Below are 24,601 nucleotides of genomic sequence, written 5' to 3'. Positions count from 1 at the left end.
AGTGAGTTGGATTGGGGCTCGTCGTCCGGGGGGAGAAGGGCGTGGTAGAGCCCAACAGACCCCCGTCACCGTGGGGGGCGCGGGTGGACGGGGGGTGGGGGTTGGAGGGTGGCGGAGGGGTTTGAGGGTGGTGGTGCGGGGAGGTGAAGCCAGGAGCTGGGGGGAGTGCGAGGGGGTGTGGGGCCTGCGGGGGGGGGGGCGAGCGCACGGGGAGAGTGGGGGAGTGCGGCGGGGGGCGGAGGGGAATGGGGGGTATAACACGTATATTAAATGAATCATCCCATCACTTAAAATGCACTTAAATACTCAAGTCCTCTCTGCAGCTTGCGCACTGCAGTTCTTAACCAAATTAAAAACATGCGTTATTACCAATTTGATGTATTGTAAAAGCTCTACTTTCAACCATATGTTGCAAATTAAAAATCTCATTTTATACATCTGCGTATGATGCGTACGTAAATTAGAAGAGGCGTATTTTACCGAATGTTTTGCTTGCATTTATTTATATGTGTAAATCATTTTCCAGAGTGAAAGATAACTGCGTGGAAAGCTGACGAGACAGAGTGTATCGGGAACGTGAAATAAACGCATAAGCAACACAGTATCTGAGCGTCGAAAACCCGGGGGGAAGTGCCACGAATGCTCACTAGTTTTACGTGTTCTTGTGCGGCATAATTAGCGCTGCGAGGCCATATACAGCAAGAATTCGCGCTATATAACATGCCCAACATCACAACATAGGCTGCACACGCCAGTATGTAATGAGGTGCGATTAAAAAATGTTAAGTTATCCGAACTTATAAAATGCACATACACCCACAAGGTTTGTTGGCGCTAGAAAGGAGATTGAAAGTGACAGCTATGACAGGAAAGAAAAACACAATAGCAAAACAGACATTACAGTCAGAAGCCGAAAGTGTGACACGGGTTCCTCACAGTCTTCCTTTATGGCGCACTTGTACACCGGAACAATGGGTTTGGGCAGTGCTTGGAATGGAAATATAGAACTGCAGGTACTCGCCATCCCAGAGTACCTGTGTGCTGCCGAGACGTGCCGGTACTCTGGTGCCGTGCTGAGAAATACCAGTACCATCCGTTCCATATGTAAAGAAGTGGAGGTACTGAGTATCTTCCCATTTAAACCACTGTTTGGTGTCATAATAGCTGGGTGGAACTAGAAGCAAATTAGGCGATCTTTCTATGCGCGCCTACTTGTGGCTTACACGGAGTGACAACAGCTTCCCGGGACCGAGTCTTTGCTTCTGGTTTCCAGGTCTTTGAGGAGGAGTGCACGAGGATCCGTAAACCGCAGTCCTGTTTTACAAGCCACAGGAAAGGCTTGGACCTTACCCGACCGGTGTAAGGTACACATTCATGTGCTAGCTTCAGAACCTGCTCGACGGACCTCGCAATTCGCTTTGAGACCACCTCTTCGCACTTAATGGCGGACAATGCATCCGGGCACGAGCATGAAGACCGAAGTTCACCTCCAAGACCCTCGAAAGACGCTTCCCTTTTTGGAAACCACGGAGAACTGGAGGTGACGACGCGCCTCGGATCAGTGTGTGTTTGTGGTGGCCGTCGGGAGCCAGGCCTGCTGCGAACGGGACTCTTCCTCCCTAGCCCTTACCTCGGAGACCTTCTGCAGAGGCGGAGTGCCTCCCGTCATACTCTTCAGCACAAGAGATCCCGGCTCCAACCACGGCAAGGAGATGGATGCAAGGGGAATAACCTGCGGCCTAGCAAACATGGCGCTGCAATGAGTTACTAACACGCCTTACTATTGGACGGCACAGGAAGGGGAGTAACCTATTTTGACCTCTTAAGAATTACATATTTACTTCGATAAACAGTTTTTTTTCTTGTAGTTATTTCCATGTAATGTTTTATGCACTTAAAGAAATATCATTTCTAGTGTGTAGCCTTTGATTTTCGAGAACCTTGTCTTTCTCTTAACTGACATCCTTTTACTGGAATAAACTTCCCCTACCAATCTGTGTACAGTGCTTGGAAACTAAAAAAAAACAAGCAAACAAATCCCCCCCGGCCCTCACTTACCTAACGCTGGAACAGCACACCGCAAGTCGGCCTCGAGCGCGCCTCAGAAGAGACGCGGGAGGACAGGAGCGTGACGCGCGTGAACGTGCACGTTGACGTTCCCGCGCGTTCACGGACCTGAGTCGGCTCGTGCCCAGGTTTGGAGCAGCTCTCACTCCCTTGGCAGGGAGGATAGTGACTATAGAACTCGCTGGCGGGAGCGCTTCGCGCTCCAACGCCAGGCGAGCCCTAAAAACCTTCAAGTCTCCTTGGTCATGAAATACATGACCCCAGAAGAGTGCCCCTTATTTTTTAAAGCCCTCTTGGAGCTCTAGTTTCCCTTACTGGAGTGCAGGGTCCTCTAATAGTTGTTTTTATGTCTGCATCATTTGATGGCCTAATTTTAAAAGAAAGACTCAAGTACATGCTGATGTTTTTTAATAAAACTTTATTCATTTTTTATGACAATCACTTTTATTAAACAGAGTACTGTGTGAATTAATGAAGTATACATTTCAATAGAGTTTTTGGTAGTTTTTTGACAAAGACAATATGTCTGCTTTATATTGGTTGATATGCTGACTCCTTAATAAAGCCAATAAGCTAACTTTTTATATTTTGACCCTTTGACAACATCAGTAAGTCTGCCTTACTTAAAATAATAGGAGCCCATAGTTTCACACAAAATAACTACCCAAGTGAGTACTTTCTACTCGTTAATTACTAAGTGCTACCACCTTGGCTACATGTCCAGTATGTATTCTGCACTATTTCGCATTGTCATCTGTGACCTTGTGTGCGTTTAGACAATGTGATTGTTCCTGATGCTGCTTTATCCAGAAATATGTGATAACATAAATCCTCATATAGAGAAGACAATTACGCTACAAAGAGAAGTAAATCTTCTCCTAAAAAGTGTCTTTCCTCTTAACTTTATGTAGTAAGTGTTTCTTTCTTTGGTGGATATGTACTCATATTCATACACATCAAGAAATTCTCACAAAAATTGGGGGCTGCTTATTAATCTGCGCATCATTCTGGAAAAAGGCAGGAAGACCTTTGCATAATACTAAGGTGGGCGGGGTCAAATGGGTGACGCTTCAAAGTGATTTGTACATTTCAATTTTCGTGGTCATTTAAAGGGAGAACCATGGACTCTGCTCTCACCTGGACAGGACAAGAAAGAACCCACTCATCACATTGTGCTCCAATAGATCAACGATGAGTTCACCTCCACAAAGTATTTCAGATCGTTTTTCAATATGGAATTGCAGAGAAAACACCCTTGATTTGCCTTTACCAAGCACAGGAGTTAGGATTTCATGTCCATTACAGAAGTGGAGCTTTTAACAGGAGCGTCTGCTATGTTTATATGTGCAACTGCTTACTGTTGAGGTTTCATTTTTGCCAACTGAGCATCAGGGCTCGAATGATCATGGGGACCCCATTCCCTGGGGCCTGGTCAGGACTTAATGGGGGAGGGTGGCTGTGTGGACCCCCTCATTGGGATGGTTTCAGCCATACGACCCCCATCCCCCTGGGCCTGGCCATAATTGAATAGGGAAGGTGAGTCGTGTGGCCATCCGCCCAGGGGAGATTTCCCCCACAGCTCTGCCTTAATAAATATATATATATATTCAATGGGGGAGGGAGGCCGCATGCCCCCCTCCCCATGGCTAAAATCGCCATCACTCAGGGCACAGCCAAAATGTAATGGGGCCGGGGTCCACGTGGCCTCCCTCCATGGGACTATTTTGGCCCCAGGGACCCATCCCCAGAGCTCGGTCAAAATGTAATGAGGGGGCATACAGCCCTTCTTCCTGGACTGATTTTGACCCTGGGAACCCCATTCCCCGGGGCCCAGCCTTAATTGAATAAGGGAGGGCGGCGAAGTGTCTCTGGGTGCCCTAGTAACAGCCAGAGCACTGTGTGTGCAGGTTAGTGAAGGTGGGGTGAGCCTCAAGGCTCCGGTGGGCCCAGCTGACTTTCTGCCTCCTATGGGAGCCGGCAGTCCTGCTGCACACACGGAGTTGCTGGAAATTCAGCTCCCTGCATGAAGAAGCAATAGTTTCATCTCCTTCCCTGTCCGCATGTCTGCAGGCATGGAAAGAGATGAAATCACTGCTTCGAGTGGGTCGGAGCTGTTCGAAAGCTCCTGTGTGCTGCAACTTGAGTGTTTGCTTTTGCTTGGTGGGAGCTGTCCACTCCTGCCAAACAAATGCAAATAGCTATGTCCCGGTGAGTGGGCACCCTGGGAAGTAGCAGGAGCCGACCCTGGGGGCGACGGTCACCAGGGCCATCTATTGCTTCAGGAGGGGTGTTGCGCTGACCCCTTCCTTTCTCGTGCCCGATCCGCCCCGGGGAGGTGGTGGTCATTGAGCCAAGATTGGCACTGGGATAGGGGCCGCGCCCCCTTCCTTCTAAAAAACATAAAGAGCCCTAGGAAGGTGGTGGTCTTCAGGGATTGGGGGAAAGTCCGTGCAGCCCCCATATATTTTTTTAATTACAGCCCCAGGGAGGTGGTGGTCCCCAGGTTGCGGGGATGGGGTCCAAACAGGTCTCTGCTTCATATTAACATGAGCCCCAGGGAGGTGGTGATGAAGAATCCCTTTGAGGGGGGCCTCATGCGCACCCCTCCATTTTGCTATGAATATTGTAATACCTCGGGACCTGGCCCTCACAAGGACTTCTAGTAAGCAAACGCGGAAGATAGCGCTTGTTTTTTTTCAGTTCACTGTGATATTTGTGAATATTTCACAAAAATCTATGTGAATTTAAAAACAAAGTGCTTTTTTGCACTGCCGGAGTCTCTTTGGGACCCAATACCACAGCTTGGGAGTCAGGGTATTCCTACCCTGCCGCCTTTTCTTTTTTTCACGTTTTTTTGTGAGATTCGGCTGAAGCCAAGACCCAAGATGGCTGCCAACACTTCTTGGTGGAAGTGTTGGCAGCCAATCAGATTTCTGCACGAGTTTATCATTATTTGCAAAGACTTTGCGATCGTAGAAATACAAATTGGAATTTCGCAAACTACTGAACAGATTTACACCAAGTAACAAAAAGCACAATCTGGGGACAAAATTATTTGTAATTCTAGTGTAATTCTTTTCAGCGGTTCAGGCTGCAGGTGTGCCTAAAGAGTCTATTGGAAAGTACAGTCGGAAACACACTTTTTGTAAGCCCTCGTCTTTTTTCTCGGCCTCCACTTGATGGATCACCCAAAACTTTCCATGCACAAGATATAGACAAGTCAAAAAGTGCTTTTTCTATGAAAACATCGTCCTAACTATAACTACATACTGGTGACTGTCAGAAAGTTCTTCCCTACCTAAGCAACATGCTAGGTCATATAGAGCATATGGTTGGAAGAGTGTGTTGTCTTTGTTTTTATCCCTTGAGGAAGTGTTTCCTTGTCGTGCATGATAACCACCGAGGTGCATTTATTGTGTAATAGGACAAAGCATTTATTAGTGTAATGATTGAAGAGATGTGAGAGTGAGAAATGCAGTCTATGGTTTGCAGTTAGATCCCTTTAACGTATTCCTTATAATCATAGTCCACGTAGCTGGTTACTCAACTTAGTTGTCTAATCTGAAATATGTTGTTTGAAAATTCATGGTCTTGAGCAGGCATCAATGGAGAGAGAAATGGTGGGAAGACCTGCCTGGACTGACCCTGATCCTATCACCCATTTCTGATTGCCATTTTAAGATATAAGCAGATCTTAATTTGAGCCGGTGGTTTCGGTGTGGCATCTAATTGCCAGCACCTGAGCTCATACCAATCTGCCACACGGTGGCTCTGTCTGGCTCATTTAGGTATGAGCACAACAACAGCTTTGAGTGATGGTTAGTAGCTGGGTTTGTACTGTCATTGCCAGCTCACAGGGGCAATGTGTGGTACAAGCTGCAGTGGCCTCTTGACGAGAGCCCTGGCACTTATTTGTTTAAAATTAAGCACTGATAAGGTAGAGATCATATTATGTAGTTATTTGGGACCTGCAGTAGTGGAATAGATTAGAGTCCTCTGCTTGGCCAGCAGTATGTGCAGATCTTCTTCAGTTATTGCATGCCTGTTCTGTTGGTGATGACTGATTTGTGGGCTGGGACAGTACTGCGTGATGGACCCAATCCGTATCAGATTTGTTTTAGGTGAGTGTAAGAGTTTTAAGCAGCATAAGGGAGTTGATATGCAGCCTGTATGAAGTACCAGCTGTTACCAACCTCTGAGTATTATCGTTTTAGTATTAGTGTGGCCAGAAGAGCTATATACGATCTGACAGTTTTATGTAATATGCAGGGTCGTCATGGACCAGCTCTTCATAACTAACCTGAATAAAGAAAGTAGTGTGCTGATTGGGCTGTTACTTATATGTATGTTGTATTCCATGATTGTATCTTAGAAATAGCCATGGTTTCTACTGTCTTCTGAAGTGTGTATCCTGCTGAAATATATGAATCTTGGCTGGAAACGAGTTCCAGAGCTTGGCAATGCCACCCATAGATTTCTTATAGTAATGTGGTATGGTGATCAATGGTGCAGATTTGGAGCACGTTCCCCTATTTTTTAATTTAACTTGTAGAAATTGTGTTCTGTTTTACTTGGGAGGCTTCTTGGACAGGACTGGAGTTATGCATTCTTTTAGGTGAAGGTGCAGAAAATGCTTTAGATGCTTGATTGCTCTACTGAAGAATGCTGGTACTCTATAAGTGGCACTGCTGAAAACCCTGACGCTGTCCATTACTTTTGTAGGTGCTCTGTTAAGTAGTGCTGTTACAGTCCATTACAAGTATATCAGTCCTGAAGAGAAGTGCTTGTGTAGCCTATTGTGAGAATATCAACACTTCAGAGAATTGACAGTACTCTATCTAGCAAAGAGTTGATGAGGTCTACTACAACACAGCAGCTTGAACAAAGAGTGCTGCTAGCTTGCTGAGATGTGCTGACACTGTCCATTAAAAACAGAGCCCCTGACGTTATTTAGCAATGTCTGATGAATGGTTTGTTTGGTGTTGCAGAAAAACGTCCTTCATCAAAATCACCGTTCAAAATGAGTACCATTGAGTTGGGTAACAATAAACATCTGTTATTCAGCACCAAGACACCCTTGGATGAATGCGCACTTTGCAAAAGACACATTATGTTATGTTATCTATAATGATAGGGAAAGCCGTCACAATACATTTTAGGCCACAATATTTCACAAAAAAGAAATCCCTAACCAGCGCACATAATTAATAAATATTAACCAGCAGCCTGCTTTATACTATACACCTCCAACTAATCAATTGTTAACATCTGGTAGCTTCAGCTTCTTGTGGTCACACTAATGATTTCCATGCTGTAGAACTAGAGCCACAGTATAGCACATATTTTTACATTGACAAACTAACATCATGCTGTGATTGAAGTGTCCACAGAAACTTCCTGCTTCAATTTTTATTTGTAAATATGTTTATTGTTTTTTCACATAAGAAAGCAAAGAAAAACAGTGACATATATAGAGGAACAAAGCAAACACAAGGAAGTGATGGACGGAGCGCTAAAACTTTTCAGACCCTCACCCTCAGTCACAGATCTGGGTTGAAGCCATCATTGTTCTTTAGCTCACTATGCCGCCCCAGTTCAGACCCAGCTATATGCAAATCAGTCTTGACCCTGTGCCTCATGGGAACAGTCCAGCCCGAACTGCCAAGCCATGTCTTCCCTCAACCGGCAACAAGCATCCTGGGACCAGTTTATGGGTAACACCCTTCATCAGCCAGGCATATACAGAGGAACACCATGAAAGGCCCCAGGAGTGAGGGGTGATTCAATTCTGTGGGGCATTACGATTCAGTGACAGAATGCAAGAATAACAATCGTGTATGATGGTGATATACGGGCGTCAACAATAGAGTAAATACCCCTGTACATCACATGTGTATGCATACAGTGCGTGGTTATTATTTAACAGATGCTGAACCGGGGAATGGGATACAACAAAATGAGGACAAAGAAAGAAAAAAATAGGGTTAATGTTAGTGATGTGCCGCCGAGGTGCCCCTCCAATCCAAAACCTCCCCCTTACGCAACGCTGTAAAGTTGCAATTTAAACATAAATGAATCTTCAGGAAACTTGTAGAAATGTTGTCTGAAGTTTATTTCAGTAAAATAATATCAACTCCACGGGAGTGCATCCTTCCTCTCTGCAGTCCAAACAGCAAACTGATTTTTTTACCGTTCGCATTACAGAGCCAAAGACTGCAACCACGAGAATGCACTTTTAATTGAAAACATGTTCAAAGCATCACTAGACTGCATGCGCACCTAAAAGCAAGTGTGAGCATGCAGTCAAAGACATAAGATAACAACATGAGCGCGAGGAGCGCACGTGAACATTAATAAAGATAAAAGTACAACATATTACATCACCCTTCCCCTTTCATAAACAAAAGAAAAACAAAATTAAGATAAATAAAAATCTTTGTATCTTGAAGGAAAAGAATAATTCCGTGTTGGTCTTACTGTTTCAGTTTTAGAAAGTATAACATCATCATGTAAAGAATTATTTGCCATCATTGAATTTGTAAATGAGTCGTCTGATGCTGAGGATGTTGATTTTGAATATCATTACAATTAGAAACCTCATTTTGCATGCACAAATCATCCAAAAAGTGTGAAAAGTGTAATTCATCATAAAGCATTTCTTTTTTTTAAATGAACTTACTAGCTTGATCAGGTGTTAATTTTACTAACATTCTCTTACTCCACCAACCTTTCTGACCAAGAAATAAAGATCCTTTTGAAATTTTCAAAACTTGTACAGGAAGAGAAAACTTTGACGAACCTTTCTTAACTCTTATTGGAGATTTAATCATTACTCAGTCTCCAATTTTGAAGTCACAAATATAATTGTAATTCTTACTGACAAAATTTCTCTTTTGCACAGCTTGTTTAATAGAAACATTTTTAAGCATGTTTTCCTTATCTTTACAAACCAAACAGGAATTATCCGTCTTCCTCAATGTTTTAATCCATGAAGGACAAAGAGTACCATTAGGATCTCTCTTTCTAAGAAGCCTAAATGGAGAAACACCAGATGTTGTGTGTGGAGTAATAAGATATGACCAAATCTTCTTCTTTAAAAATATATCTACAGGTTCTTTTTCAGATATGGCTGTCTGTATTCCTTCTTTAATAACCCTATTCATTCGTTCTACTAAACCATTGGCTGCAGGGGAATATACAGCAACCTTTAAATGCTTAATGTCATGAGCAAACAAAAAGTTCTCCATAATGGTTGAAGTGAAATGTGAGCCATTATCTGTGACTAACTCTTTAGGAAAACCCTCAGATAGAAAAATTCTGGATAAAAAGTTGATCACAGAGGAGGAAGTGGGGGAAGAACAAAATTCAAATTCCACCCATTTTGAATAATAATCTACTAAAAATAAAATGTATTTTTTGTCAGTTGAGAGTAGATCAAATGGGCCTGCAAAGTCTAATGCCAACTTCGTCCAAGCCTCTTCAGGTGTTGGCACATTATGTAAGGGAAGTTTTCCAGTTTTCCAGTGTTTATCAGATAAAAGACATGTACTACAAGCATTTATCCAATTGGTGGCATTTGACTCTAAACCAGGTCACCAAAAATTTTCTTTTAACCTTCTGGCAGTCGCACCCATGCCTAAATTGAAAACATGTTCAAAGCATTACTAGACTGCATGCGCACCTAACAGCAAGTGTGCGCATGCAGTCAAAGACATAAGATAACAACATGAGCGCGAGGAGCGCACGTGAACATTAATAAAGATAAAAGTACAATGTATTATAAACGCCCACTTTATCGGATAAATGTCTTGTGTGCCAAATGTGTAATCAGTGACTGAATGTGGAAGAAGTCATTAATGAAGGTTCACCCTGACTCTGTAGGGATAGATGAGCGCCCCCAATTTATGTTGCCTCAATGATTGACGCCTCCTCTATTTATTTATTTATTATTTATTTATTTATGAGATTTGATAAAGCGCGAACAAATGCCCTTGTGCGTCTCGGCGCTACAACTTTGCATCATATTCACAAATACACATGTATGATCAGAAACTTTACTGGTTAAACAGCCAAGTTTTAAGATGTTTACGGAAGGACCAGAGGGAGGTGCTGGTCCGTATTGACTGCGGTAGGGTATTCCACAGCTTTGGAGCCGAGACCAGGAACCGACAGTCTCCCCAGGAGATGGTCCTGGTACGGGGCACCACTAGGTCATTAAGGGTAGAGGATCGTAGGCCCTTAAGGGGACGATAGGGAATCAGCTGATCCTTTAGGAACTAAGGTCCTTGATTATGCAGTGCCTTGTAGACAATACAAAGGGTTTTAAACTTGACCCTACTTCGGATAGGAAGCCAATGAAGTCTTCTGATGGTATCTCTGGCGGACTTATGTTTGGGAATTCCGGCAAGTAGTCTTGCTGCCGCATTTTGTATTATTTGCATTTTGTTGAATACTCTAATCTGGGCGTCAGCAAAAAGACCATTACAATAGTCCAGGGTGGACAATACCAGAGAGCTTACCAGAGTTTTCCCAGCACTTTCAGGAACAAAAGGGATGATTTTCCTTATTAGGCGCAATTTATGAAAGGCAGAGGATGCTACTTGGTTGGCGTGGGCAACAAAGTTAAGCTGGTTGTCAAAGACTACTCCCAAGTTCCTTACCTTAGAGATGGGATAAGGCAAGGTTCCGAAGGACGCAGGCCACCATGCAGGGGACCAGCTAGGTGTAAGTTGTCCAAAAATGACGACCTCCGTCTTGTGGGAATTGAGTTTTAGACAATTGGAGGCCATCCAGTCTCCAATTGCCAACATGAAGTCTTTGAAACCATCGGCCATCTTTTGTCCATTATTTTTAATGGACAGGACTAACTGTGTATCGTCTGCATATGAGGTAAGGCTCATCCCGTGTGCTCTGATGATATTGGCTAGGTCCGACACATAGATGTTAAAAAGTGTCGGACTCAGGGATGAGCCTTGGGCGACCCCACATGGCAGAGACAGATTAGTCGATTGAAAAGAGCCTAATGTGACGGCTTGAGTTCTGCCTGATAGAAACGACGCCAGCAGGTCTTTGGCTACCTGTCTAATGCCCATTTTTTCGACACGGTCGACCAAGATTAGGTGGTCGACCGTGTCGAAAGCTGCAGACAAATCGAGTAGTACCAATAATGCTGTTCCTCCTTGATCTCGGATGACCCTAATGTCATCCGCCGCTTTGATCAGGGCCGTTTCGGTGCCGTGGAATTTACAAAACCCAAATTGGGTATCGTCCAATAAGTGATGTTCCTCGATGAACTCAGACAACTGTGAGTTCATCACTTTTTCTACTACCCTTGCCAGGAATGGAAGGCTGGCTATCGGTCGGTAGTTTTTGAGGTCATCCTTATCGAGATGTGGCTTTTTTAAAAGGGGTTTGAGGAGGGTTTTTTTCAGAATTTCCGGATAAATCCCAGCTCTGAACATATCGTTACAAATTTGAGTAATGGCAGGTAACAAAATATCCATAACTGGAAGAAGAGTTTTGACAGGGCAAGGATCTAAAGCTGAACCAGATTTAATCATGGAGATAGTGTGCCCTATTTGATCCTCTGTAATGTCTTTGAATTGTGTGAATAAAGGGACAGATGGTGTAGAATAAGTGGTTGTTGAAGGGTTTTTGGTGATAGCAGCAAAAGTGGTATAGATATCATTAACCTTAGTAAAAAAAAAGGTTCCCAATGCATCACAGAAGGATTGAGAGGGAGAAGGAGTAAGGTCGGGGGAATAACCAGCTAAGTACTTAGTGGTATCGTAGAGCTGTTTGGTTGAATTCTTTGCCTGTTCTATCCGTTCGCTAAAGTACTTCCGTTTAGCATTGACAATCATGACTTTATATTTGGCCAACATCATCTTATAACGCATTTTACTTTCCTCGTTATATGACTTTCGCCAATGCCTTTCCCTATTCCTGCAAAGTTGTTTCTGGACCCTGAGGTCCTCAGTAAACCAGGGGGCAGAGGGGGTGGATCTGTTTCTTGTTACGTTTTTTAGAGGTACAAGAGAATCAGTGGCAAGACCCAGCCAGTCCTGAAATTGCTTAATAGCGGTGTTGGGGTCGGAAGATAAAGTGGGCTTGGAGTTATTGAGACAAGTTTTTAAAATAGCACTGTCTAAATCTTTCCAAGCTTTAAAAGGTTCGTAATTGGAAGTGGGTGCCTTGGCAGTAGGAGCTTCATTGGGGGTGATTATGCCCATAATTGCATGATGGTCAGACCATGTACGTGGAAGGCTGTCCGTTATATCAAAACCCTCAAAATTGGAAAAGATGCCTTCCAAAGTGTGACCACCATTGTGCGTAGGGGAATTAACCAATTGAGGGAACCCTAAGGTGCTCATACCAGATAGAAGGGAAATAGTGTCCCTATCTTCAGATTTCTCTAAATGGAAGTTAAAATCCCCTAATACCATTAGAGATTTTTCAATAGCTAAGGGCTCAAGCATGGTGCTAAAATCTGAGAGGAATTCGGCCCGTGCTCCTGGAGGCCTGTAGAGGAGTAATCCTTTAAGATTATCGGAGGGGGAGAATCTGATGGCAAATTGCATGGCTTCACAAGTAGACGAGGGAATCTGGGAGATTCTGACAGCATAAGTGTCATGGGCAATAATTGCTAGGCCTCCTCCTTTTTTACATTCCCTGTCTTGTCTATAAATCTTGAAGCCATTGGGGACGGCGACCACTAAATCTGGGTCGGATGCACTGTCCATCCATGTCTCAGTCAGGAACAATATATCTATGTTTCTGTCCAATACCAGATATGCAATCTCTTGCCTGTGTTTTCCAAGAGAGCGGACATTGATGAGCGCAATCAAAGTGCTCTTTGGAAGTTTCTTAATCATAGGAGTAAGAATTTTATACATCAGAGGGATGGTGGTCTTACAGTGTGGACAAGAATACAGAGGATGTAATGGGGCAAGGTCCGGGTCTAACGGACAGCAGTTTGTAGCAAGTGGTGGGCGCAGTTTGTGCAGCATGATATTAGTGTATTGGAAGGTGGGGGCGTTGCTACGATTAATATCTTGACCAGGGGTCATGGCCCTGGGCCCGGTCCCGGCGCGGACGGGCACAGACAAGCTTGCCTTTGGCGCGCCCGCTGCGCGGATGGGATAACATGATCTCTTTATACCAACTGGAGGAGGGTGGGAGGCGTCCAGCAACTGGACTGCAACCCTTTCCTCCCAGGAAGATGGCGGCCGTATTCGTCAAAGTCACGGCGTCAGCACCTTACTCGGCTGCGCTGTGACAGGGAGATTGAGAGTGAGGAGCCTGTGTGCGATGTAATTCTCGCACACGGGAGTCCAAAATGCCAGGTAAATAAAATAGGCGTTTAAAATATTTACAGTTGTTAAAAGGTATTTTACCAGCAAAAGATTTTAATACATACAAATTATGCAGCAAGAGTATGAAGATCCCCCGACTTCCGCCTCAGGGGAGAAATGCAAAGCTGAAGCAGTTAGTGAATGAGCCCCTTAAGTATCCTGGGAGGGCGGGAGGCGTCCAGCAACTGGACCGCAACCCTTTCCTCCCAGGAAGATGGCGGCCGTATTCTATGGATGAACCGGCCGAATCCATGTCATTGTTCCTCTGCATGTCTGCTAATATTGCGTCCCAGCTGGCGGGTGGGCCTTTGCAGAGGCCCATCAAATCTTCTCTGTGCAGGGCAATGCTCTCCGTTTTACCCATGTCAGTAAAGAGCGACGCCACGCTAAAGCATGAGTTGGCGCAGGGGACTTCCATCTCCTAGTAGTGATCAGCCGCTTAGCAGTTGTCATGCCCAGATCCAGAAAGCGGGATGTAACCTTATGTCTTTTACCTCTTCTGAAGGGATGCAAAAAGTAGGTTTCCCAATCAAAGGAAATTTCGGGCTCGGTGCAGCATGCAAGGACGTCGGCTATTGTGCTCCAGTACCCACTGAGAAGGGGATAGTGCCACAGCACAGAAATTTCCTGCTTCATGTGTTAGCATGCATTGAATTATTATTCCAGATGTGCTTATTGTCTGTTTTGCTGGCAAGGAAGACATGTCGACTCTGCCAATGCTTGTTGATAGGGTTCTAACTACTGCCATGTGGGCTGCCCTGGCCACTAAGTGCTGTGCTTCTTCTATCCAATCATATAGTGACAGGATTATTAGTTAATCCACGGTTAGATGAGTTTCCTGTAGTGCTTCTTGTGTGCCTCTAATTGTCCTTAGTGGGCACCAGCTTTCCTTTCTTAAGCATCATTGCTTTTTTAAATCAAAATTCTACCCAGAGTAATCGAGAGAAAGGTAGAATAGGGAGAAGAAAGAAAGTCTCGAAATATAGTAAAACAGTGACAAAAGTTGAAGGCAGGGATGGGAAGAACTTGCAAGAATAAGGTAAACACACGCAAATGCAGGCTGGTGGAGTAAGAGGCTTAACATTGAATAAAGACTAACCCATATTGCTATTAGGTAATGGCAAGCAATGACCCCTGGCGGTTCCTCCATGGGAACGGGGGAGCTTCCGCCCCTACTGCTGCCCAGAAAGTTGGGAAAATAAAATGCTAATAAAAGGATTGTATTTCCATGTTATTTTTTCAGCTTTCTGCTGGACTGACCTGAGGGCAGGGCGGGCCAGAACGTCATTGTTGCTGATTGACAGCAATGACCAGTGGCCCCTCCAGTATGAATTTTGCATGTCAGTTGGCAGGCTACCTTGCTTCGGCCATACCGACATGCACAATTCTAACTCTTCAACTCAGCTGTTGGGTTGGAGATCAGGCACAAGCCTCCAGTGCCTTTCGGAGCGCTGAGGAAGCCTGCTCCAGCCAATCCAGATGATTCACTCATGCTGCTTCACAGCATGAGAGCAGCGACTGGATTGATTAGGTAGTTGGTTATGTGACATCACCTTGCACTCGGAGGAGTCTAGAGCCAAAGACAGAAGAACATGGAGGAGAAGTACTGCAAGATAAGGCAAGTACATTTTATTGTTTGTTTCTTGGATGTTCATTTTAAAATGTTTTTGGGTTTTAATGTAAAATGTGTGTGTGTTTTAATGTATGCAGCAATAGCGTCTGACTGTATGTTTTTGTCACCAACCGCCACTGGCAATGAGGGGGCCTTTTGAGCTAGAGCCGGGGTCTAGTCTACAGGGCTGTCATTACCATTTATTTATTTATTTATTTTGCAGGTGTTATATAGCGTGAACAAGACCCTTGCTGGTATCAGAGCACTTTACAAGCTACATATAGAAGGTCTTTCACTTCTTTTTTGAAAGATGCAGTATTCAGTCTAGTTTCTGGGGGCAGTGAACTCCAGATTCTGGGCGCCGTCCCCGAGAAGGCTCAGTTATATGTTTTCTTCTTGATGAATCTTTGTGGTTTCAGTAAAAGGTTACTAGCACTGAATCTCTTTCTAACTATGCTCTTGTTCTTCTATGAAATCAAGAAATCTGAGAAGGACACAAAAGGGACTGGTTCACAGAAGTCTTTATGTGCTGCTCTACTTTCTGTTGCAGGAGTGCTGCAGGAAATCAAGACCTACTTTGACATCAGCGACAGCAACGCAGGACTTCTCCAAACAGGTAAAGTTATATCTTGCTCCTGACCACCATCGTCATTTGTCTTACTGGCTGCCCACATTTGTGACGCTACACACCTCACTGTAAAAGAAATAATATTTAACATGCAACATCACTAAGCATCCTATGTTTATTCTAACCACATTGGATACATACAGAATATCAAAAAAGAACATTTTAGATACAACTGAAATTAAAATCAAATACAAAAATTTACCTGTACATTGGTTAATTAAAAAACTGAAAAGTAAGCAAACAGAAAAAAAAATTCAGTCCGTTCTTAAGAAAATTAACTGCTATACAGAACTGCAAGAAAGTCAGTGTATTTTTTCTCATGTTTTCAGATAAGTGTATTTTGTTGGGTTCACTTTGCGTTCACTTTCTTCACTAGTAACTGAAAATCACAAAATCCTATATGTTGGGAACACATTTCAAAGAATGTAAACTTGGCTCCTAATGCGCTTCGGTTGGCATAATCTAATGTTATGCAACATGGATGTTGCATAACATTAGATTATGCCAATGGATGCAAAGATGCTTCTGTGGAATAGTAGGTATTTGTTGCTTTGCCTGCGTGGTGGGCAAAAAATTTCATCACTTAAACATTTGTGGGTAGATCTATAATACATGATTTTGGGAACTCAGAGGGTGTTTGCGTCCATTGTTCTGCTTTTGGGGTATTTTGGTATTTGCAGAAGTGGCTGCAAACGTGTGTACCTCCTTCTGTAATGTACATGTGAAGTGCATAGTGGGTGGTGCCTTGTTTGCACAGGTTATGGCTATATGCAATAGGGATTTGCCTGGCCAAGTGACAAATAGAGGTGGATGAGCAAAGAAGGCCCTTGCAGGATGCCCTAACTTTGTTTAGCCTGCGATGTGTGCCCTTTGGGAGCAGGCAGAATGCGTGGCAGAAACTAGATTATTTAGACCAAAACGCCTTTTCATAAAATGTCCACCTTTCCTTAAGGTTTGTATATTTAATTTCATTTTTTATACGTTTTTCTGTTTCTATTATATTTCTATTCAGACTCAAATCTATCTATCTATCTATCTATCTATCTATCTATCTATCTATCTATCTATCTATCTATCTATCTATCTATCTATCTATCTATCTATCTATCTATCTACCTATCTTTATGTTTCACATTCTTGTTACTTGGTAGAATAGCCCCAAAACCACCTTAATTTATATATACGCTTTCTGTTTGATATTATTTATATAATCGTATTGTTTATTTATTTTTTGGGGTAGGTGCCTTCCCTTATCTCATCCTTGCTCTCTCTCTCTCTCTGTCTAGATATATCTATATAAATTACGTATTCTTGCCTCTTTTATTTTATCAACATATCTTTAAATGTCCATTTACCATTACACAATATTCATATGTTATTAAATAAGTTGCAAAATGTTCTCAAATGGAAGTCAATAAATTTTACTTTTTGGGAATGTAATTAAAATACATATTGTAAGTTACATTTCCTTTTTGTGTAATAGAATGCAATGATTAAAATAGTCTAAATTGTCATGCGAAACAATGTTTCGTAAAAGATTTCTTGGAAAAAAAAATCACATGCTACCTGCTGCGGAATAAATGGAATTAATGGTGAATTGATAATGTGGTCTCCTAAATCTGGTAAAATAACTGCACAGAGTCGTGGGTAAAATAAGCTACGGTGCAGGTTTAGCTCAAAGATTTCAACCTGTAAAGTAATGAAGCTATGGTATTTTCTTGGTTCACTTCTGCTCTGTTTGTATATGAAGACCTGCCCATAGAATCTGAGGAATTTGGCAACAGTCACGTATTAAAATTACCTAAGGTATCAATAGGAAGCCTTGGGTATGCTAGTGACCTGGTCTTATATTTCACCTACTCCAATAGGAATTGTATTGGTTGGAAATACATAACCAGATGAAAAAGCTGCTCATGCAAATAACAAAAACAAAACAATGATTTTTCCCACAGAACATAATGAAGCTTTACTTGGTTTCTCAATAACCGACCAATAGAATAGGCCAGGAAATATCCACACCTAGGAATGTTTATAGATAATTGTCTATTCTGAAAATCAAAGAAACACAGAGAGAGAAAGATATTTATAGTGGAACCACTCTTGGTCCCCTTGTGATAAATAAACAAAAGAAGAGTGATTCCAAATGATAAGCATTGTGTAAGGAGTCACACAAGACTTTGAAGAAGAACCCTCACTCACCAACCTAGTTGGTGACATATATATATAAACTTCTTTATTCGGCATTTTCAATCCATTTCATTTCCTCAAGATATAGTTATATAATACTTTTTATAGACTTTTCCTGTGTTTCGTAATACATTTTAAAAAGTTAAGAACAAAATAGCAGACAGACTCAGATTCAAGCATTTGGAGTCTAAGAAATGCCGGCCTACATTGTCTAAGGCCCCAACTCCTCAATGTAGGCAGTAGCCAAATTTTCCTATGTGCGTGATGGAATTTGCAGAACATGATAACATGTAAATTAGACTGGATTGATTCCTCGTCGCAAGGACAAGGGTGAAAACTTGAAACCCATCCATTTTTCATAGGGAACACAACCAGTCTAAAAAATGTATCCAACCTAAATCTGGTCAACAGCATTCTATCATATGTTGTCACCTGTAATGTTAGATAAGGCTGGATACTGTGCGTTATTTGGACCATATTCGCGTGAATAACCGCATGTTTTAAGGATTCCGAAGCCAATCTCAGAGTCTCTAGATGACAGAGGGCTTGTTGTTTTAATGCTCTCTTCGGAAAGTCAACTATGGTCTCTGGGTGAAGATAGTATTTCTCAAGGCCAAGATCTTTAAAAAAGTTTCTAATATAGGAAAGCCATCTTACCTTAGAAGACTTGTCAAGGGCCATTGTATCAGCTACAATGGACTGGGACAGGGCATCTTTCACAGATGTCCAAATGCGCAGCCACAGCATCAGTGGTTGAATCTTGATCAAGTCTTCCAGGTAAGGAATTCCTAGTTCCAAATGTGAGGCATAGGTTGAGGTGCCTCTTGGAGTAACTAAAAGAAATCTTAGAAAGGCATTTTCTGCTACTTGAATGGAGCTAGTGTCCGTGTGTCCCCAGACCCCGGCTCCATAGAGAGCAATGGCCTGACATTTGGCACTGTAAATTTTCAGTAACTCAACTGGAGCCCTTCTCCCCAATCTCTGAGAGAAACTCGTCAGGGCCGCTATTGATCTTTTGAATAGATGGCATCTTGTCTCTACTGCTGGCTTCCATGTCAATCGTTCGTCTATCATGATACCAAGGTACGGATACTGGGGAGTAACCTCGAGTTTTTGGTTGTCGAGATAGATCTCTTTTACTCCTTTTTTCTTGGTACCTGCTATCATGACAAACGTTTTCTTGACGTTTACCCGTAGGTCCAGACCTTCCATGAATGTCGTGTATCTATTCAGGGAGCTCTGTAGCTTGCACGGAGTGCGCGCGAGAATGACGGCATCGTCCGCGTAGAGCAGAGCGGGAATCATGCGCTGTTTTATACGTGGGAGGTCCTGGGCCCCCCTCAGCATCCTCCTCTCCAAACCGTTGGTGTAGAGTGAGAAGAGGAAGGGGGCCAGGACACATCCTTGCCTGACTCCACGCTCCACTCTAAACGGTGCCGTCAACTCGCCATTCTGACCAAAACGTACTCTGGCCGAGGCTCCTGAATAGAGCTCCCTCAAAAAATCTAGGGGGGGGGGTTCCACTCCCATCTGACTTAAGACCATCCACAGTTTTGAGTGCGAGACGCAATCAAAAGCTGCGGATAGGTCTACATAGACCATGTAGATCATATTCTCCTTAGCCTGTGTATATTTACCCAATATAAGGCTAAGATTCAGGGCCTGCTCTACTGTTCCGAACCCCTCCCGAAAACCGAATTGGAGGTCGGAGATAATGCCTCTCTCCTCAGCCCATTGCTGAAGTCGCTCTAAAATTACTCTCCCCACAACCTTGCCGAGCGAGTCCAGCAATGAGATGGGGCGATAGCATTTCACATCTTGGCGGTCCCCTTTTTTAAATATGGGGACCATGATGGACCTAGTCCAAGAATTCAAAACTCCCTTGTTGACTGCGGCTGTGCATACTCTTGTAAGAATGGGTGCCTAGAGGTCCAAGTTGTGTTTAAAAAAGTCCACTGGGACCCCATCCGGGCCTGGGGCTTCCCCCGTTTTACTTGTTTCCAAGGCCACTAACAGGTCGGGTATGTCAAAGAGGAGCGGGATGGGGTAATGTACTTTTGGAAGCATGTTATCAGGACAATCTATAATTGAGTCATTTTTAAAAATCTTAGTGAAATGGGCCACCCAGGTTTCTTCATCAATAGCTACTTCGATCTTGGGGATGTTATTGTCGGCGAGATAAGGAGCTCTAACCATGCGCCAAAAGGCCTCACTATTTTTTGAGACAGTACTCTTATGCAGATCTTCCCAAAGTTTCTGCTTCAATTCTTTAGTTCTTAGCTTGCGTTCCCCGATATATTGGCGTCTGAGAAGTTGGATCTGTCCCATATCTCTGGGTTTATTATGTAGGGCAAGTTTTAGTTTAGTGAGGGCTATAGTACAATTATGATTGAACCACCCATTCTTGCCGGAGTGCTTGGACGTTAGCTTGGACGAAAGTAATCCCTTGATTTTCTCTAGAATCTGCTTGAAATTATCTAGGACTTCCTCGTAATTTACCGAGAGGTCCAAGCATTTAATTATATTGGGATAGGCCAGCTTAACCAGTTTTTTGGTGATTTCGGTTTGGGTTAATTTTTTCCCATTTTATTGTGTAACCATTCTGTTTGCCAAGTTCTAAGTTATTCTGGGCAAGAGTATTTACTATTTCTATGTTTTGGTGCTTATATTTAGGTAGATGAAGATGCATCCGCAGCGCGGAGTGGTCCCTCAGAGAGTTATCAATAACCTGGAAATCTTTGGCTATATCTAGCAATCCAGGAGACAAGAAGATATAATCCACTATTGTTTGGTAACCTCTGCCCACGTAAGTTGGGATTAGGGAATTGGAGTCCGAACTTGGACGGTTAGCAATTTGCAAGTCCAGTTCGGAGAGCACATTGTTTAGGGCATTCCCCGCCTTACTATGAGCAAGATGCACTAATGGGAGCTCGAATTCATCCACAATCCCACAGCAGTGTGAATTCGCCAGTGGGCACGGGTGAAGGTTAAAATCCCCTCCCCATAGTAAGTGAATTGCCCCATGGCTGCCTTTCCACTGATAGAGTTGACTTAGTCTTTCATAAACGTCTCTAAGAAGAGTCGTAAATTGATCTTCCTCTAAGTTATTATAGAAGTTGGTCAGAAGAATGGTCTCCTTGTTGACAAAGGAAAGTGAAAGAATTTGGCAATTAGGATCAGAATGGATAGTGGTCACTTTTAGGTGGTTCAGGGTGTTCGCGATGTACGTTATTAGCCCTCCTTTAGGCCTACCTATTGTACTATGGACCGCTGGGATGAAAAATGTTTTAAATCCTAGTAAGTGAAGCTCAGTAGTAGACCATGATTCCTGCAAACAAATTATTTTGTAGTGTTCTAAGAAGTTTTGGGCCGTCCCATCCTCGATCTTGGAGCGCAGACCTGCTACATTCCAAAAGAGGATGGGTATGGGAGGTGTGTCAACCTCTGGTACAATTGGTTCTATGGATACCGGAGGGGAAATTATTTTAGAACTAGAGTAGGGTGAGCAAGGATTAACAGATTCTGTATCAGTTGGTGGTCAATCGACCATTTCAAGCCCGCTGAATCTATTTGTCAGCGGGATGTTATACCACGGTTCCCACCGGGGCGGTTCTCTATATGTCGTCCTTTGCATAGGAGGCCTCCATTCTTCCCAACCTCCACCCTGGTGGCGTGGTCCCACTACTTGCCATGAGTTGTCTTGGTCACGGTATCTGGGGGCCCCTTGATATCCATTGTTGTAAAAATCAATATGTCGGGGAGCTGGAACAGGCCATGGGGGATCATAATCCTGGAAGAAACCCTTCAGTTGTCTTAAAGGATAGAAAAAAGAAAGTGGTTTAACACTGATGCCTCCGTTTACGTTCGTATCTTCCCAGGAGCAGATATAATCTGCCATACGAAGGTCCTCAAAGGTGATCACAATGCAATCCCCAGGAATCGTTTTTCTTGCTTTACCCACCCATGAAGTCCTACGAACTGACAAAATCCTTCCATTCCAAGTTGGAGGGAAGGGACGATTGTTCTGTAACCAATGTTGTGTCTTGTTTTTCAGGGACCAGCCAGGTTCCGCATTGTGGTCTGCTATTTCTGGGACACCTGTCATGACCGCTACATACGGTGAGGCCTCAGGTGGCAAATCAACTGGAAGTCTGCCCTCCCCGGAACCTCTGGGAATATTTCCATAAGCTTTGGGGGCCGGGGGATTAGGGGCCAATAGTTGAGGTGCCGGTGTTTTAGATGTTACTTTGTTTATAGCCTTATTAGTAGCCACTAAGTTTGGAGCTGGTGTAATTGGTGGCTGGAAGTTTCCCTGTGGCAAGGTAGTAGGTGCCTTAGTCGATGTATTCAATGTGCTCTTGGTAGTCAACAAGGCGGATGTTACAGCTTGGGTTACGTTCTTTTGAACGGATGCAGGTTTCGAAGGGGCGTTTAGAGGCTTTGTGGGAGGTTGATTTTTATGATTATTTCCCCCTTTTTTTTGGGCCCCTACTAATTGATTTTAATGTTGAGATTTAACGAGCTTGCATATCTGAATCTCCAGCTGTGTTAACCTATTTTCTAATGGTTGCAAAGATAATTTAAATAGGTCAGCGATCTTCTTTAACAGCTGTGTATTTACGCCATCTCCTAGTCCTCCATTGGTAGGTAATAAGGTAGGGGATTCCAGGTCAATAAGGGTGGGGGTTTCATGCTCATTATTGTGAATTAGCGCAGTAACTACTAGGTGTTCTACCCTGGGTGGTGGATTCTGTGGGGCACTTGTAATGTAATCCAGCATTTTAGAGCTAGAGTTTTCTATATCACTCGTTCTCTTGTTTATCGCACCCTCCCTCCTTCCCCTTTCATGTATTCTCTCCAGAGAGGTCATTTGTATGGGGGTTTGAGGTAGTAATTCAGGGGTTCTTTCTAGATCTGTGCTTAACTGTGAATCTGCAAGCTGAGACACAGATAGATCCTCGTTATTTGGCAAACTTCGTCTCCCACGACTCTCTCCCTCCCCCTCGTTAATGTTCCCTACAACTGGTGTTCTAGCGTCAGCCAGGATACCCAGGGAGGATCTCTTGGCGAAAGCGAGGTCTAGGGATACTCTTTCTTCTATCAGTGATATGCTTTGGTCTATGAATGTATTCGCCTTCGTTATAAAATCATCCATGGGACCAAGCAATTTACCCACGCTGCCCGGGGCCTTGGTTTTGTTCCCTCTGGTCACCACCATTATACCCCGACAGTAGCAGAGGAAAACAAAAGATAGAATGTAAATGAAAAGGGAATAGCCCAGTCCAGTCTCGCCAGTCCTCGAATGGCCTCAAACGGCCCGCCCTTTGCCCGGCTTAGCCCCGGGCTAAGTCCCGCGCGCGTCCCGCGATGCGCTTTGGGTGTATCAGTTAAGTACTAACAGAAGAGGCACCAGCTGTTGGTGGAATAAAGAATGCTGGTCCTCGCAGTCCCGGGCGGCCGGTCGCTCTCCTTTCAATCAGGATCTTTTGCCCCCGTGTGCTCTCTGCCTCAGCGCCCAACTCCGGTGACACAGCAAGGATGAGAAAGGATTCTAGGCGTGATAAAGCGATAGTCCAGTGATCCTCTAACTGCTGCGAGCGGTGCTCGCGGAGCGGGGGCCGCGAGCAGTAATGAGGCGGTAGGTGGGGGCGGGGCACGCCCGGGAAGAGGCACCAGCTGTTGGTGGAATAAAGAATGCTGGTCCTCGCAGTCCCAGGCGGCCGGTCGCTCTCCTTTCAATCAGGATCTTTTGCCCCCGTGTGCTCTCTGCCTCAGCGCCCAACTCCGGTGACACAGCAAGGATGAGAAAGGATTCCAGGCGTGATAAAGCGATAGTCCAGTGATCCTCTAACTGCTGCGAGCGGCACCCCGTTGGTTGGTGACATGCTTCACATACGGTTTCCACCCAAGAGGCGAGTGCTTCTCAGGTGTGCTTCAACGCCTGTTTACAGCGGAGCGTTTTTTGGGGGAATGTGCAATATGTAAATAAGTGACACCATGATGGATAAAATTACCTTTACTAATCCTAAATATATTTAATAGTGGAGAAGTAAGGCAAGATTAAAAGGAAGGTGATAGTGGATAAAAAAACAAGAGGCTAGGGAGGATACCAATCATACAGGTTAAACAGGATTACAGTTAAAATCTACCTTTTGTTCACCACCGCACACTACACCTGTAGAGATTCTCACATGTGAAGTAGTGTGGCTCACTGGTTAGAGGCGGCAGACCCGAGAGCAGAGGACGGCCCGGGACCAGGGTTCGATTCCCGGTGCGGCAGGTTTCTGGACCAGGGTCAGCGGACTCGATAATTCTCTCGCCTCGGTGCCCACTCTGATCAGCGATCACACTCGGCAACTCTGGGCATTAGCTTGCCTCATCTTCACTAACGGCCCCACCAGACCGCCGGGGATGCCTGGTCTCACCCTGGAGATACCCATTAAGGGACCATCTCTCAGGGAAGCCAGGAAGGGTTTCGCAGCGGTCGAAGCGCCTTGGGACCCTACGGGTAAGTAGTGCGCTATATAAATGCCTATACATACATACATACATACATACATTCTAGCAGGCAGTGTTTAATGACATTGAATCCAAATAAGATAAAGGCAGCTTTAAGAATCTAAGCAAGGAAGAGACAATTGCCCTTCTGTGGTAAATAAATAAATAATACCTCTATTTTTGACTAGATATACGATAATAGATAGCTCAATAAATAAGAGTCAAGATTCGAGGTAGTAGGAGTTTGCAGGTTTA

General features: G+C 43.9%; 1 protein-coding gene across 1 annotated transcript in view; it reads left to right on the top strand.

Annotated features, from left to right (window-relative positions):
- Positions 1–24,601, top strand: part of LOC144824453 (protein spinster homolog 3-like) — a 340,991-nt gene that overhangs the window by 8,186 nt on the left and 308,204 nt on the right. Inside the window, exon 2 of the mRNA XM_078683551.1 lies at positions 15,584–15,649. Within this exon, the coding sequence (XP_078539677.1) occupies positions 15,584–15,649 (66 nt within the window). The remainder of the gene's footprint in view (positions 1–15,583; positions 15,650–24,601) is intronic.

This window comes from Lissotriton helveticus, chromosome 3_1 (genome assembly GCF_964261635.1).
Source record: "Lissotriton helveticus chromosome 3_1, aLisHel1.1, whole genome shotgun sequence".
Lineage (NCBI taxonomy): Eukaryota > Metazoa > Chordata > Amphibia > Caudata > Salamandridae > Lissotriton > Lissotriton helveticus.
This window is presented reverse-complemented; position numbering and strand designations above follow the sequence as displayed.